Genomic DNA, 16906 nt, shown 5'->3' on the forward strand with positions numbered 1-16906 from the left:
CCCAGAAGTTACCCAAAGGCCGTAGGGGAAAGTAGATGAAACGTCTAATTATCTATCATGCAAGGCACTATTACACAGTAGTCAAAACCAACGACCTATAGCAACACAACATGATAAATATTAGCAACATAATACTAAAATCACAACAGACTACATTTACTACAATGACATTTATGTAATTCTAAGTACCAATCTATATAACACAATTTTCCTATGAATGTGGTAAAATTATCGAAAGAAATTTAAGGGTCTACAGCCAGTACCACCCTGAACGCGCCTCATCTTGTCTGATCTCGGAAGCTAAGCAGGGTCGCGCCTGGTTAGTACTTGGATGGGAGAAATTCAAGGGAAGACTGGCTGAGGTGGTTCATGCCTGCAATCGTAGCTACTCTGAAGGTAGAGAGACTAGGAAGATTTTGGTTTGAAGCCAGCCAGAGTTCCCACCTCAACCAATAATAAAAGCTAGGTATGCTGGTGCATGTCTGCAATCCCAGCTGTGTAGGAAGCATGATCCCGTTCCAGGCTGACCCAGGCACAGATGCCAAGACCCCATTTGAAAAAGAAATCACTAAAGCAAAAGAAAAAAAGAAAAAAAGGCTGGGGATATGGCTCAAGTACTATAGCACCAGCATAGCAAGCACTAAAGCACTTAGGCCCTGAGTTTAAACACCAGCATCACATTAAAAAGAAAAACAAGGGAAGGATGAAGTTGTAGTGGATGCAAAACTATACTCTACTGCCTCATTCTACACTTCGTTATTTTAAGAAGGAAAAAAATTCTAAGAATATACTAGTTAATGCTGGAAGTGTGGCTTACGTGGTAAAGTGTATGCCTGATAAGCACAATTCAAACCCCAGTACCACCACAAAAAAAAGAGTGGTAAGTTACCTGACCTGTGAAAATGGTTTGCTACTCATTTGACCCACAAAACCATGTAAATCAAGAGGTTCAAATCTTCATCTTCACTTAAATACACGAGAAACTGCTTAGGCCATCAAAGGTATGCATATCTGAAAAGCCACCAAGAATCTGAAAGATCTCATTTTAAAGAAGCAATGTGTGCCATTCTGATGTTACAACAGTGGAGTTGGTAGGTAAGCTCAGGCCAAATAGTGGGACAAGACAGGGTCCGTGGCCCAAAAAAGGGTTGGATTTTTGCTGCACATGTTTAACATTACAGAGAGTAATGCTGAACTTAAGGGTGTAAAATGTAGGTTCCCTGATCAATGAGCATATCCAGGTGAACAAAGCACCCAAAACACACACGACCAAACTTACAGAGCTCATGGTCAGATTAACCCATAAATAAGCTCCTCCTGCCTCAGAGATGATCCTTACAGAAAAGGAACAAATTACTCCTAAACCAGGAAAGGAGGTTGCAAAGAAGGAAAAAGATGTCCCTAAAAAAGCTAAAACTTGTAACATGGGAATAAATTCAGTATAAAATAAATGCAAGTAAGACTATACAAGTTAAACAATGAGATATTAAATAATGCAGAAAGATGAGTATGTTTAGTGCAGAGCTAAAATACACAGCAGACAGAATTCTGAGCTATAGCAATAAGGCAAGAGAAAGAAATAAAAGCAATACTAATAGGAAAGGAAAAGTAAAACTACCTCTAGTTGTGGATTATATGATCCAATTTTGGAAAGACCTAAGGACTCTACCAAAAAATTCTTAGATCTGACAAACACTTCCATCAAAGCACAATACAAAGACCAGTAGCTTTTTACAGACCAGTAACAAACATTCCAAGAGAGAAATCAGGAAAACAATGCTATTTAAAATAGCCTCAAAAAACAAAAAAAATCCAATGACCTAGGAATAAACTTAACTAAAGAGGTGAAAAGACCTGTACAACGAAAACTATAAAACACTGAAGAAAGAAACTGAAGACACTAGAAAATGAAAACACCTCTCACGTTCATGGATCGACAAGAAAAATACTGTGAAAGTGGCTACAATACCAAAAGCAATCTACAGATCCAACGCAACTGCCATCAAAATTCCAATGACATTCTTCACAGAAATAGAAAAAAAAAAATCATAAAATTTATATGGGACCATAAAAGAACCCAAACAGCCACAGCAATCCAAAGCAAGTTAAATAAAGTTGGAGGTATCACAATACCTAACTTCAAATTATACTACAGAGCTATGGTAACAAAATAGCATTGCACAAAAAATGAGACGCATGAAGCAGTGAAATAGAAGGCCCTGAAGTAAGTCCACAATAGACATGGCCATCTGATTCTTGAAAAAGGTATCAAAACATGCTGGCTAAAAGAGAGCCTCTTAACAAATGGAGTTGGGAAAACTGGATATCCAGATGTAGAAGACCGAAACTACACTCCTAGTTCTCACCATGTACAAAAATTAATTCAACATGATCAAAGATGTGGGGGAGGGGAAGGTAGCCCAAATAAGTACACACATGTAAGTAAATGTAAAACCAGTAAAAAAAATTTTTTTTAATGATTAAAGAGCTTCCTTAATTGTAAAAACTCTGAAATCACTATAAGAAAATAAGAGGAAGAACTGACAAACGTGGACGTGAGGGCGATCTGTCTGCGACATCTGTCATCCCATTGATTGCCAGGGTTGCTTTGGCTGATCTGGCTGGCTAGGTGGGTATCCCCTTCCTCCCTCACCGCTCCATGTGCGTCCCTCCCGAAGCTGCGCACTCGGTCGAAGACAACGACCATCCCTGATAGAGGAGGACCATTCTTTGGTCAAGGGTATACAAGAAGCTGCGCTCCCCTACTAGAACCTCCAAACAAGCTCTCAAGAATTGATAAATGCAATGCCATAAACTAAAGAGCTTCTGTACATCAAAGGAAACAGTTACCATGGTGTGGAGACAGCTTACAGAGTGGCAGAAAATCTTTTCCAGCCATTCACTGGAAAAGAGGTTCATATCCAGAATATATAAAGTTAAATAAATTAAGCACCAAAAGAACAAATAACCCAATTAATAAAGGGGGAAATGGATAGTTCTCAAAAGTACAAGTGGCCTATAAACACATGAAGAGATGTTCAATGTCCTTAGCCATTTGAAAAAAATAAGCAAATCAAATTATACTAAGATTCCATCATTTTAGTCAAAATGGCAATCTTCAAGAAAACAAAAAAATGCTGGTAAGGATGCAGAGGGAAAAAGGAACCCTTACACACTACTGGTGGGAATGGAAAATAGTGCAGCAACTATGGAAATCAGTATGGAAGTTCCTCAAAAAGCTACATATCTTGCTATAACCACTCCTGGGCACATATCTAAGGGAATGTAAGCCAGCATACAACAGAGATACCTGCACACCCACTTTTATAGAAGCACCATTCACAACAGACAAGCTATGAAATTGGTCTAGGTACCCATCATCAGATTTTTAACAGATAAAGGAAGTGTGGCATATATACAACATAATGGAGTATTATTCGGGCCTACAAAATGAAATTACGTCCTTTGCAGGAAAATATATGGACCTGAGATCATAATGTTAAGTGAAGTAAGAAAGACTCACAAAGACTCATATGTGGAATCTAGACTAAAAAAAATAAAAAGGTATGAATGTTAAGAAGGTAGACTGTTGAGCGAGAGGGCAGAAAGAGGAGGAAGGGTGAAAGGAAACGATGATGGGGGTATGCGTGATAGTGATCCAAGTATACTGGAAATATATCAAATGCAATAGTGTATCAATTACCAAGAATACATTTTTATAGATTTTTCTAGAGTTCACTTTTAATTACTGAGAATTGGTCACAAAAAAGATTCCTAGAATTGAAGTATATAAATCACTTTCATCACCAGTTGAATACTAATGGGAGAGAATTCTCAGCAGATACAAATTATGTCAGAAAGAACACATTATTTTTAAAATGTACTATTCATGCTTATGATACTACCAAAAATATATATCTATTCAACAATTTCCACTACATTTAGAGCACAACAAAAACTAGCACATCTTAAGATGAAAAGCAATTAAAATTAAGATGAAGTAGAAATCAATTAGTAAACAGAATTTAATCAAGAAATAGATTCATGATCACCGTCTGGTCACACTGCTGAATTATAACCCTTTGAAATGGATTTTTTTCTGGGGGGCTGATACTAGGGATTGAATTCAGAGCCTACCTAGGGGACCCCCAGTCATTTGTTTTTCCAGATAGGGTCTCACACTTTTTGAAGTACTGGGATTACAGACATGCATACCATGCCCAAGTTGTTTGTCTGAGATAGGGTCTTGCTTTTTGCCTGGGCTGGTCTCAAAATATTTCTGCCTCCTGGGTAGCTGGGATTCCAGATGTGTGCCATTATGCCTGAACTGGAATGGAATTTAAGTCTAGCTAATATCTTTGGTCTATAAATTAAAGTTCATGCACTTATAACTCCTTCTAGATAATAATTTCTTCTATGTACTAATATGTTTGATAAAAACATGAAACGTTGACAACTGGAAGTTAAAAGAAGTAACTGACAATTAGCAGAAGCAGCAGTGATTTCCATAAAAACAAGGAAGGAAAAAAATTATACAACTGGACCGAGAACAAAAAGAGACACACACAAAAATAAAAAGTAAAGAAGTATAGCAGCCTAGAGAAAGTTTAGTGTAGTTACAGAGACTGACACATTTCAACAACTAAAATGAAGACATCATTATTATAACTTGTGAGGACAACTGATGACAAATAATCAAAGATTACTTTAATATTCTAAGGATAATATTTTGACAACTCTATGTTAAGGGACTATTCTAGGAATGAGAGATACAGATATGGAGATGAAGAAAGCAGAGCAGCTAAACCTCAGGATTAGCCAACTAAGTCGACCATGTGATTTCAGGGTATACAAAAAGTTCTGCTAGTTTTGTACTTAAAAAGCCCCCCCCCCCCCATAATTACACGCAACACTCTTAAACTGAAAGTAGTTAATAATTAATGAGAACATATTATCATTAAAATTCAACCAATTTCCTAATCACAGGATGAAGAAAGAGAACAGGCCAACATTAGACCTAAAAATAAGGGTTTAGAAAAGAAAGCTTGGCTGGACACGCCAGTGGCTCATGCCTATAACCCTAACTACTCAGGAGGCAGAGACAGATACGGAGGATCACAGTTCAAAGCCGTCTTTGGCAAATAGTTCCCAGGACCCTATCTCGAAAAAAACCCATTATTAAAAAGGGCTGGTGGGGTGTCTCAAGGTATAGATACGGAGTTCAATCCCTACTACGGCAAAAAACAAAAATAAACAAAAAACCCCACAAAAACTCAAAGAACTCACAAAAGAATTCATAAAGCATGAATATTAGTTGTTTTGAATGTAATTAGCCATGTAGAAGATAGAGAACTATATCATATTTAATACAAGTTTCATCAGGAAGATGATGAACATTTCACAAGATTTCTTATTAAAGAACAAATTTCAATTATGTAAGTTCACCTTTGTAGAACATCCAGTATCTTTTGTCAATCACAAGAGTATTAGGTAAAGCAAAATATAACCTGCAGTGGTCAGGTGTATAATGGAATCTACTACAAAAATACCTTATTTTAGGGCTACTGTGCTTGAAGAACTGTAAAAATTTAGGAATCATGATGTTGAGAGGGCGATCTAAAACATCACTGTCTAAAATCTCAGCAGAGTCTTCACATATCTTCTGAAGGGCACCAAATGCTCCCTGTAAAAGACACAGATTTATATTATTAGAGTTCATTAAAAACAAAGGCATATAACAAGGCATGGTGCAGCATGCCCGTGACCTCAGCATTAGGGGAAGGCTAAAGCAATAAAATCAAGACTTTTGAGGCCAGTCTGTTGTACATCGCCAGAGCCCATCTAAGAAAACAAAACAAGGGTAAATGAAAACAAAGGAATACTAATTTGTGTGCATTATTATTCTCAGCCCACATAAAATGCTGCTCTCTAAAATCCATCAATTAAATCATTCAATTTACAAACAAATTATACAACTAAATATCTAAAATCTCAGTTGGTACACTTTAATTTTAGCATTAAGTAACTCAGAACTGGAGAGGGTATTTTAGAAATCCAAAACCCTAACTTCAGTAATAGTCTTGCAATTTTAAACCAACATTAATTTTTCTTATTAAATGTTAAATTGAATATAAAAATACATTTTCACAAAAACGTATTTAACCATGTGACACTTCTCTTTTTGAAATATGTAAGTCATCAATTCCATTAAAATCAATTATATATAAACCATTTATTGGGTAACTGGTGACAAAATTTATTAAAAGGACAGACAATTCAAATTGACAACTATTTCTATACAACCACTTTTATCTCAAGGGGAATAATGAATGCAGAGCTCTCACACACCATATAAAAACTACTACTCTATTTCCTAGCTTACTGTTAACAGTTCGATCACTAACAAGATAGTGCTTATTCTCCATCGTTCAGTTAATTTAAAAGGTATCCAGGCTCAAGTGGTACCATGCTTGACTAGCAAGAGTGAGGGGCTAGAATTCAAACCCCAATATTGCCAAAATAAATGTATAAAATAACGTAAGTGTCCAACACAAGGTACAATACCTTCAGGTCATTACCTAGTAATTCTTTTAGAGCTTGTAATACCTCAATATTATTAAATTTTTAAATTTTAGTTTAGAATTTAATTAAAACTATAAAATGTTAGTTTGATTTTATACATTAACTGTTAAGGATTTTAATTGTCATGTTAAAATAACTATATTTAGATTAAGGGGTTCTGAAAAAAAAAGTTCTAAAAACCAATGTTAAAGTGAAATTGTCAACTTTGTTTTCTGTATGGCCACAAAAAACCTGAAAATTTCAACTAAGAACAAATGTTTAGCAATTATCCCATGCTAAAACCCAGAAAGCCTACAATCTTTAGTTTAGAAGATGAGAATACTGTTTATTTAAAGTACAGTTTCTAGGGGCTGGACCATGGTTCAAAGTGGGAAAGCACCTGTTTTGCAAGCAGGAGGTCCTGAGTTCAAACTCAAGTACTGCCTGAACAATAAAAACAAACAAAAAAGAAAACAACCTCCCAAAGAGAGTACAATTTTTGTATAGCAGCTCTACAATTTATTACTGGACAGTGCCTGCTTAAAATTTCATCTTTTATCTTTGCCTTCATACCAAAATACTATTTAAATGGAGCAGCTGTTACATGGAGCTATTAATTTTTCTGTGATTTTATCAATGTTTGCACAGTAAGAGAATCACTGCGTGAGAGAGAATGAAAATTCCTTTTCTTCGGGGGAGGAGAGGGAAGATTGATACTTTAAATAGTCAATCGTTAAGTCTCCCTCTCCTTACCTTCTCTTCCCTAAGACAGGTCAGGCAAGTTATAAAACCACCTGCTTCCACTTTGTTATGTTATTTTAGTACCTTGTCCTGCCTCCAAGCCCCACTACTTTTTGAAAGGGAGGAAAGTCACAGCTTAAGGGACACAAAACACCTAAACTGGTTTCTGCCTAAATGGGAAGCCTGCTAATGAAACACATTTTTAGGAAAGCTGATTGTAGCGTGTTAAAGAAATCATTAACAGTGAGAAACTGTAAGAGAAAAAAAATCCTTATAGACTTCCTCTTCACCTCCCCAAGTAGAATAATTTCTATTGATTTGATTAGTGGCAAAAAAAAAAGAGATGGGAGTTAACATTTGATTAATACTTGACAATTAATAAACAAATCTTAGATATGTTGTACGGTAAGACAGTTTAAGGCTAAAAGTACTCATGGTGTGGGAATCTGATAAATTTCAGTTTATTGTTAAAATGTATCACATCAACCGATTAAGTTTGGAAACAGCTGCTTATTACCTACATATAACATCCCTAATTTTAGAACAGAAAAACAGAAGATATTTTCTTATAGGAAGTAACAGTAAAGAAGTTTTATAATGTAATATTGTTTATAGAAAATAGTAAAGAAAAATGATCAAATATAAAACACAAGAGTAACTTTGGGCTTCTGTTTTTATTGATTGTTGGGCAGTACTGTTTGAACTCAGGGCCTTGAGCTTGCTAGGCTGGCATTCTACAATTTGAGCCACTCCATCAGCCTGGCTTCTAAATTTTGAAGTTGTGTCAGAGCAAGTGTTTTTCCAAAAGTTGTAAATACACAGCATGACAAGAAAAATGGGGAAAAAAAAAAAGAAAAAAAGAAGCAAATAGCCTTACCTCACAGGTGTTATAATCTTCAGAATCCAGCAGGCTACAGAGTTTTGGTAAGAGGTCAGGCCAATTCTGCAATTCTCCCTTGGAGGCTATGGTTGTAATCAAAATACCTTGAAAGACAACACACAATTTTAGGAAAGCTGATTGCATTGTGTTAAGTACTGCCATGCGAGCAACACACTTCAGAATGTCCCACATCAGCCTAAGTTTTCCAAACTATGTAAATAATAGCACTCATCAATCCCAGTATTATCATACCATATCTATGGAAAAAGCACAGCACAAACCACATCTATTTCTAGCTCTGGTTCCCAACAACTCAACCTGTTTTTTTTTTTAATTTATTAAGTATCTGTACAAAGATGACAATTTGGAACTGGTGGAGTGGCTCAAGAGGTAGAGTGCCTGCCTAACAAGTGTGAGGCCCTGAGTCCAATCCCCAGTTCCACCAAAAAAAAAGAAAAAGTATCCAACAATACTAAGGATAGCTTAGTAAAATTAACTCACATTATATAAAAATTACCTAAAAAAGAGCACAAAAAAAATGTACCAAAATGCTAGTAGCTCTTATCACTTGCTGGTGAATTTGTAAGTCTGTTAGGTTCAAATAAAAGATACCTCAAGAAGCTAAGAACAGAGGTGTGGCTCAAGTGGTAGGCTGCTTACCTAACAAGCACAAGAGCCTGAGCTCAAACCCTAATACTGCAAAATAAATAAATAATTTTAAAAACCTGAAAGTTCAGGCTGGCAATACAGCTCAGTGGCAGTGTGTGTGCTTAGTATGAAGCATGGGTTAGATTCTAATGCCACAAGAGAAAAAAAGTCCTAAATACAGCTCCCACACAATCTCAATCTCAGTATCTCTTTCTCTGTCTCCAAATATCCTCTACCCATTAAATCTGAATTAAGTATTAATAATGACACTCAAGAAGGAAATCACAGCCAGGCTCTCTGTTGGCTCACGCCTGTAATTCTAGCTACTCAGGAGGAAGAGATCAGAGTATTACGGTTTGAAGCCAGCTCAGGCAAATAGTTCTCAAGACCCTATCTTTGAAAAAAAAAAAAACCCACAGACTGGCTCAAGGTGTAGGCAATGAGTTTAAACCCCAGTACTGCAAAAAAAACAACAACAACAAAAAGGAAATCAAAGTCTCTTTATAAGCGATGAATAGTACTTTTCAAATCTAAAGAACAAAGTACACAAACCTGCTGTTCAATTAGGTTTAGACAAGGCTAATATCAGAAACATGAGAAATGTTAGTATTTTTGAACCCTACATTTGGATTGTTTCTGTGACACGAGTTTTTCTTTACATGTGAAAGTGACACTAGAAATTACACTCCAACCATTACACAGGCAGAGAGACAACAGGAGCTCTGGCATGCATATGCAAAGAAAAGGCATAGTCTCAGATACCAGTCCCGGATGCCCCACTCAACCAACTTCGACCAAATGCCAGTCACCTTGGTCTCACTTGGGTAAGACAGCTTTTGCCCTAATTGTTAACATTGTCTCAAAAACATTTAAATGTTAATGCCCCCCATCACTATATGACATGAAATGATAACAAAAATTCCTATGAAATTTGTCACTTGTTAAAACAATACAGTTATAAACACAGTAAGCAAGATTTTGGTAATATAACTTACCCACAGTTGCTCTGATCAGAGGAGAGGAGTCACCAATATTATTTAAACATTCACTTTTAATAAAGTCTGTAACACCATTTGGGAAGTTCTGAAAATGTGCTTTCACATTATTCTTTAAGATAAGACCACTCAATGATCTTGTGGGTTCATCTGTAAAAAATTAACAGTTTTCATTTCAAAATGTGCCAACAGTAACTTGAAAAATATTTACATTGAAAGATTGATTTTAACATGTTTATTTTGCTATCACTGGTAAAAAAAAAATCATAAATGATTATCAAAAAATTAGCACTGTAATTGATAGGTCAAGATTTCCCAGTCCTGACACTACTGCCATGTTAAGGGTAATGTTTTTGTTGTAGGGCACTTTATGGTGCATTTTAACAGGGTTAGCAGCATCTCTGGTCTTAGATGTCAAGACGTGACTCCCAAGTCAAGATAACCAGAAATATTTCCAGATAATGCTGTCTCCTGGGGGACAAAACTGTTTCTTGTTGAGAACCAAGTTAAGAGTTAATTTAGTTTATATATGGCTACTGAACTAAAGCTATATTGTTACCTGATATAAACGTCAATAGACCTCAATAATGTATTAGTCACTAAAATACTGAGTGGGATCACTTTCACATAACAAATGTAACTGCCATTAATTCACATCACATTTTTTCACTTGCTTGGTGAGTTTTGTAAAAAAAGTACAGCAAAAAATTTCCCAAAACATTAATAAGTAGAATATATTTTAAAAGAAGTTTAATCCATTTATAAATTCTAAAAAGCAATGCAATACTAGTAAAATACAACTGACAATACAAATTGGCATCACCACCAACAGTTAACATCTTCTAAATGTTTATTATGTACTAAGCACTGCTAAGTGCTTTCCATGTAGTACTGCATTTAATCCTTACAATACTGAAAGACAGTATCATTAACCCCAACAAGTGAAGAAATTAGGGCCCATGCCAAAGTCATAGAGGTTACTAAGTGAGAACGCCAAATTATCAACCCCAGGAATCTGGCTCCAAAGCACACGCTTTGAATCATTCTATGGCACTGTATTACCCTCCACTGAAAGGGCTATAAGATCTAGTATAAAAGGTGATGTGCTCAAATGCTATTGTAATTACTGTTTTACCCACCTTATTAAAAAGTAAGTACCTCGCGCTTGTTCTAGTTAGTATTATGCTCCCAAATTCTGATTGGCACTGAAATCTTCAAGGGTAAAGCACATGTAGAGGCAAAAAGAACAGTTTCTCTGCACATGAACCCTATTTGGGTCATCACAGCAATATAATCTAAGAGCTCTTATGTCATTATCTGAAAATCTCTTTTCATTTCCAATTACAACTCATTTCAATGAGCAACTTGAAACACACTTATACATTCTAAGTTTAACTGCCATGAAATAAATGAAGAGTCAGATATTAACTTCCTCAAAAAGTCAGTGTGTGTAATCACATTCACTGAATGACGTAGCCATGTTATTATTTGAAATGGCAAGCGTATTTGTTTATAGGAAAATATACCACATTGTTTTCACAACAAATTTTAATGACCTATATATAACACAAGGTAAAACAATTTGAAAGTATTTTCTGTATCTTCCCATATATATCCTCTGTCCAAAGTCCATTTGAAAAAGCTACCAACTAACCATCATGCCCCCTCCCCCTTTAAATTTACATTTTACTTTTCTGAGCCTCAATTTGCAAATGTGCAAAATGAGGGAATTAAATCATCTCATTCCTGAGGTGTCTTTCAGATCTAAAGTCTTACTTGGTGATTCGGCACTAAGATTACTAAATAACCATTTTCACTTATGTTCTTTCTCTAATGTGGAAGGCTGTAATGCTAACATTTTTTAAATGGAAAATTAGATATGGCAAATGTGTCTAATCTTGAGCAGGGGTGGGGACTAGCCCAAGAAGAAATAATAAGAGTTACAGGAACATAAAACTCCTGCTACATCCTTTGAGGAATTGTGCCTAAGCAACAGAAGAAATACATTTTAGGATAGAGAAAATCTGAATAAATTCCTTTATGATATTTTATGGTTTTGTTATTTATAGTCCATGTGGAAGCATTTGCTCCCAAACTTTGTTAATGGAATTATGCTTTCTTTTTCTAAAAAGTACTTTTGAATATCTGTACATAACAAGAAAGCTTTAATGAGTAAGGAATGTAGTACTATAACACCTTTATTTAGGGTAAGAACATGATAGAGAATAGACAGCTTTAGCAAACATAATTAAAAATTTCAGGTGAAAGTTACAGATTAGAACATTTCATTTACTAAATATTTTAGTTCCTTAAAAACAAAGTGTGGACTTTTTGTCGTCGTTTTGCGGCCCCAATGATGGATTACTGATTACAAACTACTGTGTAAGAAAAATGTTTATATTAAGAAATAATGTATCATAAATAGTCTACCAAACTAGAATACCGATGATTTTAAAGATAGGCTAAAAGAATTCCTAGTTTTTAAGACCTAGATTTTGAGTTTTTAAATTTTCTACCATAAACCTCAATCACAAATTAAAGCCCATAAAATTGACTAGAAAATCATTAGAAAACAACTCAAAAGAAATCACTATAATGTGTATGAATTATCAAAATCTAAATACAAGATTTGTAAGACTTTACTACCATTAACCTGCTAGAGGTTGGAGCTGAAATCTTACAGATGGTCTGGTTGTCTAACACAGGCATTTTATAGCTGAAAGAAGCAAGAGAGGTTAAATGACTTAGTGTCAGAGTCCAAATAAAACTTCTTAGTTTACAACTCCAAGTGCAGTATTTTTACTATGGCTTTTAAAACACTAATCACAGAATAGGGGCTAGTACTTTCATTTAGAAGCCAGTCATCAATTAGTATCTTCTTTGTGTCTGACAATGTTCTAGGAAGGGACTATTCAATAACTCAAATAATGCTATGAAGAATACTTCTCACAGCAATGTAAGCTTCTTGAGGGCAGCGATCTTTGTTTCATTCAGACTTATTTCCCAGGAGCCTGCAAACTGCCTGACAAAAAGGTGGTACTCAATAAGTATTTGTGAAGTGAAACTCCAGGACACACTGCACGTGTTAGAAACAATGAAATGATTTATGAATCAGACTAGTTAGGCATTAAATTGCCACAGAACTAACTTTTAAATTTAAAACTGTTAACAGTTAATGAGAAAATTTCTCATATACTGTTAAAAAATTTTAAGTTACAAAAGTTCATTTATGAACAGAATCCTTTTGTGAAGTTATTTAAAAACAATATACAGTTATATAGAAGTGTAGAAATATATAGTTCATGAGACTAATAGTAATTATCTCTGCAAAGTGATTTTTCATTTTGGTTATATGACTAATTTTTCCTACAAAACCTTTCTTTCATACATCAGTTAATTATTCAGCATACATATATTCAGTTAATTAAGCCCTGAATTCAATCTGTATATTAAAAGAAATCAATCTTTATTATATCCATGTACAAGAAATGAAGCAAAACACCACAGCAGACTTTAACACATCTTCACTTGCAAAGAATAAGAGAGTTTACTGGATGAAACCCAATTAACAAGCAAATGCTTACTATGCATCTACATGCTTAGATTGGTAGTAACCCAAGACTGCACACCCCATAGATATTAAGCAGGAGGTTATTACAAAATAGAATCTTTTGAAATGAGTCATTCTCAGGATGGTAATAGTCTGCAAGACAGTTTAATTAGTTATTAACACAAACCCTACTTACCTTCAGATTTTAATTTTGTAAGAACAAAAATCAGGTAGTTGTTAAAGTCGGGATATTGATTGAGTTGTTCCAGTTTCTAGAACAAACAGTAGTTAAGGAAACTTCTCTGTAATCTAAGGAAGAAATTAAGCATTTTAAATCTAATAAGAATTCTGCCATATTTTACTAAGAATAAGGATGGCTTATTAATTACTGACATGTTATTTAAAAACATACTAGTGTTTGTTAAATCTATTTGATGTTTTATGAGCGAGATATATTAACTATACAACTTGAAGGCTTTAGCGTGCTCAACAACAATTAAAATTGACCATCTTAAAACATCCTAACCAGTAAAATATTTTAAAGTATACAGTAAGAAAAATTACAAACATCCTAAAGAAATGAAAACAAGTCTTTCAGAGTTGAAGAGCATTTTAGGAGAATCAACTTAATGGCTTTTTAACATAAACAGGTTCTCATTTCTTTTTTGAACTCAAAAAAATTAAGATAAAATGCTACTTATACCTCAAATCCCTATTATATATAAATCATGTAACACTACAATAATTCTACAATCCCCCTCCACCCAATATCTAACATTTCCAGTGACACCCATTTGCAGGTTATTTCGTCATGGCTGGCAGGCAGTGACATATGTTCTAAATCTTTCCTCAAGCCTTGACTATCAATAATCTTGCCAACTGTATTTTACTACACAAAGGATTACAGACCTCAACTTCTGATTAAATACAAGATACAAATTCTAGATACACTATATAAGCTATTCATGACACACTTGAAAAATACTCTCAAAATGTTTAAGGTAAGGATTGATGGAGTGGCTCAAGTGGTAAGAATGTCCTGCCTTGCAAGTGTAAGGCCCTGAGTTCAAACCCCAGTGCCATTCAAAAAAAAAGTTTAGGGTCAGAATATGAAATTCCAAAGAGTAATTACTTTCTTTCTCCAACCAAGAAAAACCTACACAAAGATTACTTGCTTTGGTAAATGGTCAAGAGTAACAGTGTGGTGATATACTAACAAATTTTCTTACGTTTCTTGATAAGGCTTACCTTCCCACAACTTCAGCTGATATACCTGTACTATTTACAATAGTCTTTCAAAAAGTGCTCAAGCCTATACAAAACAAAAATTAAATACATTCTATTTTAAGGAGACTCAAAAGAACAAGGCCACCATTAGCACTCTAAAAATATAAAGCAGTGCCTATTTTTAGTTAAAATACTGTATTCCTCTATCGGAAGCAGTATTAACAATTTCATTTGCTCTTACTCAGGACATACTAAGCCTAGGTAAACTGAACTGTAAACTACTGGACTAGCTCAAGCATAGCACCGAGCATATAAAAGGCACTTAAGTAGATGGTAAAAACAAGAAATTAGGATGGATATACAGTGCTACAGAGGAAATTAAAATGCAATTGTGGACTTGGCCAATTTAAGAGACAAGTAGTTGTATCATGTAATACCTGCAGTTAATTGTCAACCTCTACCATTTGTAGAGCTATGACAAGAATAACCGAACCACGCAGTTTCAGATAAAAGCTTCAATACAACTCAACTACTGTCCTCTCCTCAGCACCAGCAGTATTCAAACAAATGGCTTTTAAAAAAGTCCAGGCAGATCTGAAGCATTATCCCGTCCGTTTTTAAACGGGCAGTGTTCTATTAACCGAGAATCTGAGGACTTGGTCACCTACTGAAGGGCTTAGGTTACAGCAGTGCCGAACTTCTTCCAAACCCTCTGGTAAATAACTTCACCTCTGCAGTGTTCTAAAGTTAAGTTCAAATACACGCTAAAAAGAGCTGACTTACCAAATTCCACACTAAGTAATTTTGCTCTTTACTGACAAACGCGAGCGTTTTCCGCAAAGCCGCCGCGTTTCGTTTTGAACCGGCTGCCCCCGCCCCATCGTCCATGTGCAGCGCGCGCCGCCGGCTCCCATGCCGTCCTCAGCGGCTGGAGCAGAGGCCCGCTGCACACGCGCTCGCGGGACCCCCTCGGGGCTTCCTCGGCCTCGGGCAGCCTGAGAAAACCTCGCTTGCGAGCGGGAGGCTTGCAACAGGTGTGACCACGGGCTACCCCGGCGGGGCCCTTTGCCCCACCGAGGGGCGGGCGAGCGCGCGCCGGGAGAGAACCCCGACCCGAGCTCGCGGCAGGCAGCCCAGACCCGCGCCACCTCCGCCATCCAGCCCGCCCCCGACCCCGCCCCGCAGGACGCATTGTGTGGGCCCCGCCGCCCCGCGCTCCCCACCCCTCGGCAGGTCGGCCGCGGGCGGGGACGTGGCGGCCGCTCCCGCCGCGCCGCGCACATGTCGCGATCCCGGGCGGCGGCCCGGAAGCCGGGCGCCCGGGCAGCGAGCCCCACGCGGCGGCGGCGGCGGCGAGCGGGCCTGGCGGAGGGCCGCGTGCGCAAGGCAGGGCCGCGGCGGCGGGCGGGCTGGAGGCCGGGGGGAGGGGCGGCCGCCGGGGTCGGGGGGAGGGGGAGCGGGCGGCGGCCGGGCCTCGGAAAGGATACTTGTTGCACGGTCCGCTGGATGGTGGTGTCCGGGGACTGGGACTCCTTGAGCAGCTGCAAGATTTGCTGAAGCCCCTGCTCGTCGGGTTTCCACTCATACTCCATCTTGGTTTGCTGCAAATAAAGCCAGACACAGGAAGAGACAAACCAATGTTACTCGGGTGCACAGGCCCGCGGCGGCTCCCCGCGCCGGGAGCCCCGCCCGCCGCAGCCCCGGCGCCCCGCCGCTCCCACCTGCCTGGGGTGTCCGCAGAAAACCTGGGTCAGTGAAACCAGCGGGACCGCTCGCACTCGGCCGCCAACGTCTGCTCTGCCGCCGCGGCCGCCGAGCGCAAGGAGCCGACCAGACTGAGTCACCGCGAATTTGCAATCTGGCCTCAAGATCCGCTCACGGGAGCCCCCTGGGTCCTAGTGCCGCCGAGCTTCCTCCAGCGGCCCGGCCCGCTCGTGCGGATGACCGCTGCTGCCCACAGAGAAGCAAACCCTCCCGCACACCTCGGCAAATCGGGATCCCTTACTGCTTTAAGGAAGCATGGTGGGATAACATAACGACGAACGGTGGGAATCCGACAGCCCACAAAAATGTTTAAGCGAAAATTTTAATGACGCATTGCAATCACAATCCACACCTCGAAAGACCTTAAACATAACCTCTCCAGAACTTGGATGAAAAATTGCATTCTTTCAAAAACTTCAGCTTTTCAGTAAGTTAAATAAACTATCATGAAATAATTGCATTCTACAACTATGGGCTTTGGACCGCAGGAAAAGCAAGAAAAATAATGTAATTTTATAATTGGCTAGTGTTTAATTCTAC

At 37.7% G+C, this 16906-nt stretch overlaps 1 protein-coding gene across 5 annotated transcripts in view; it reads right to left on the bottom strand.

Moving 5' to 3' along the window:
- Positions 1 to 16906, bottom strand: part of Tnpo1 (transportin 1) — an 83566-nt gene that overhangs the window by 38011 nt on the left and 28649 nt on the right. For 2 of the 5 annotated variants that reach the window (XM_074077316.1, XM_074077319.1), the window contains 5 exons: positions 16090 to 16203; positions 13572 to 13647; positions 9826 to 9975; positions 8180 to 8286; positions 5550 to 5683 (listed from right to left, as the gene is read on the bottom strand). In XM_074077316.1, coding sequence (XP_073933417.1) covers positions 5550 to 5683; positions 8180 to 8286; positions 9826 to 9975; positions 13572 to 13647; positions 16090 to 16203 — 581 coding nt within the window. Of the gene's footprint in view, positions 1 to 5549; positions 5684 to 8179; positions 8287 to 9825; positions 9976 to 13571; positions 13648 to 16089; positions 16204 to 16323; positions 16478 to 16906 lie in introns of those variants that run through there. The other 3 variants (XM_074077317.1, XM_074077320.1, XM_074077318.1) reach the window with 3 other exon arrangements.

Source organism: Castor canadensis, chromosome 6, assembly GCF_047511655.1.
Source record: "Castor canadensis chromosome 6, mCasCan1.hap1v2, whole genome shotgun sequence".
NCBI classification, from domain to species: domain Eukaryota; kingdom Metazoa; phylum Chordata; class Mammalia; order Rodentia; family Castoridae; genus Castor; species Castor canadensis.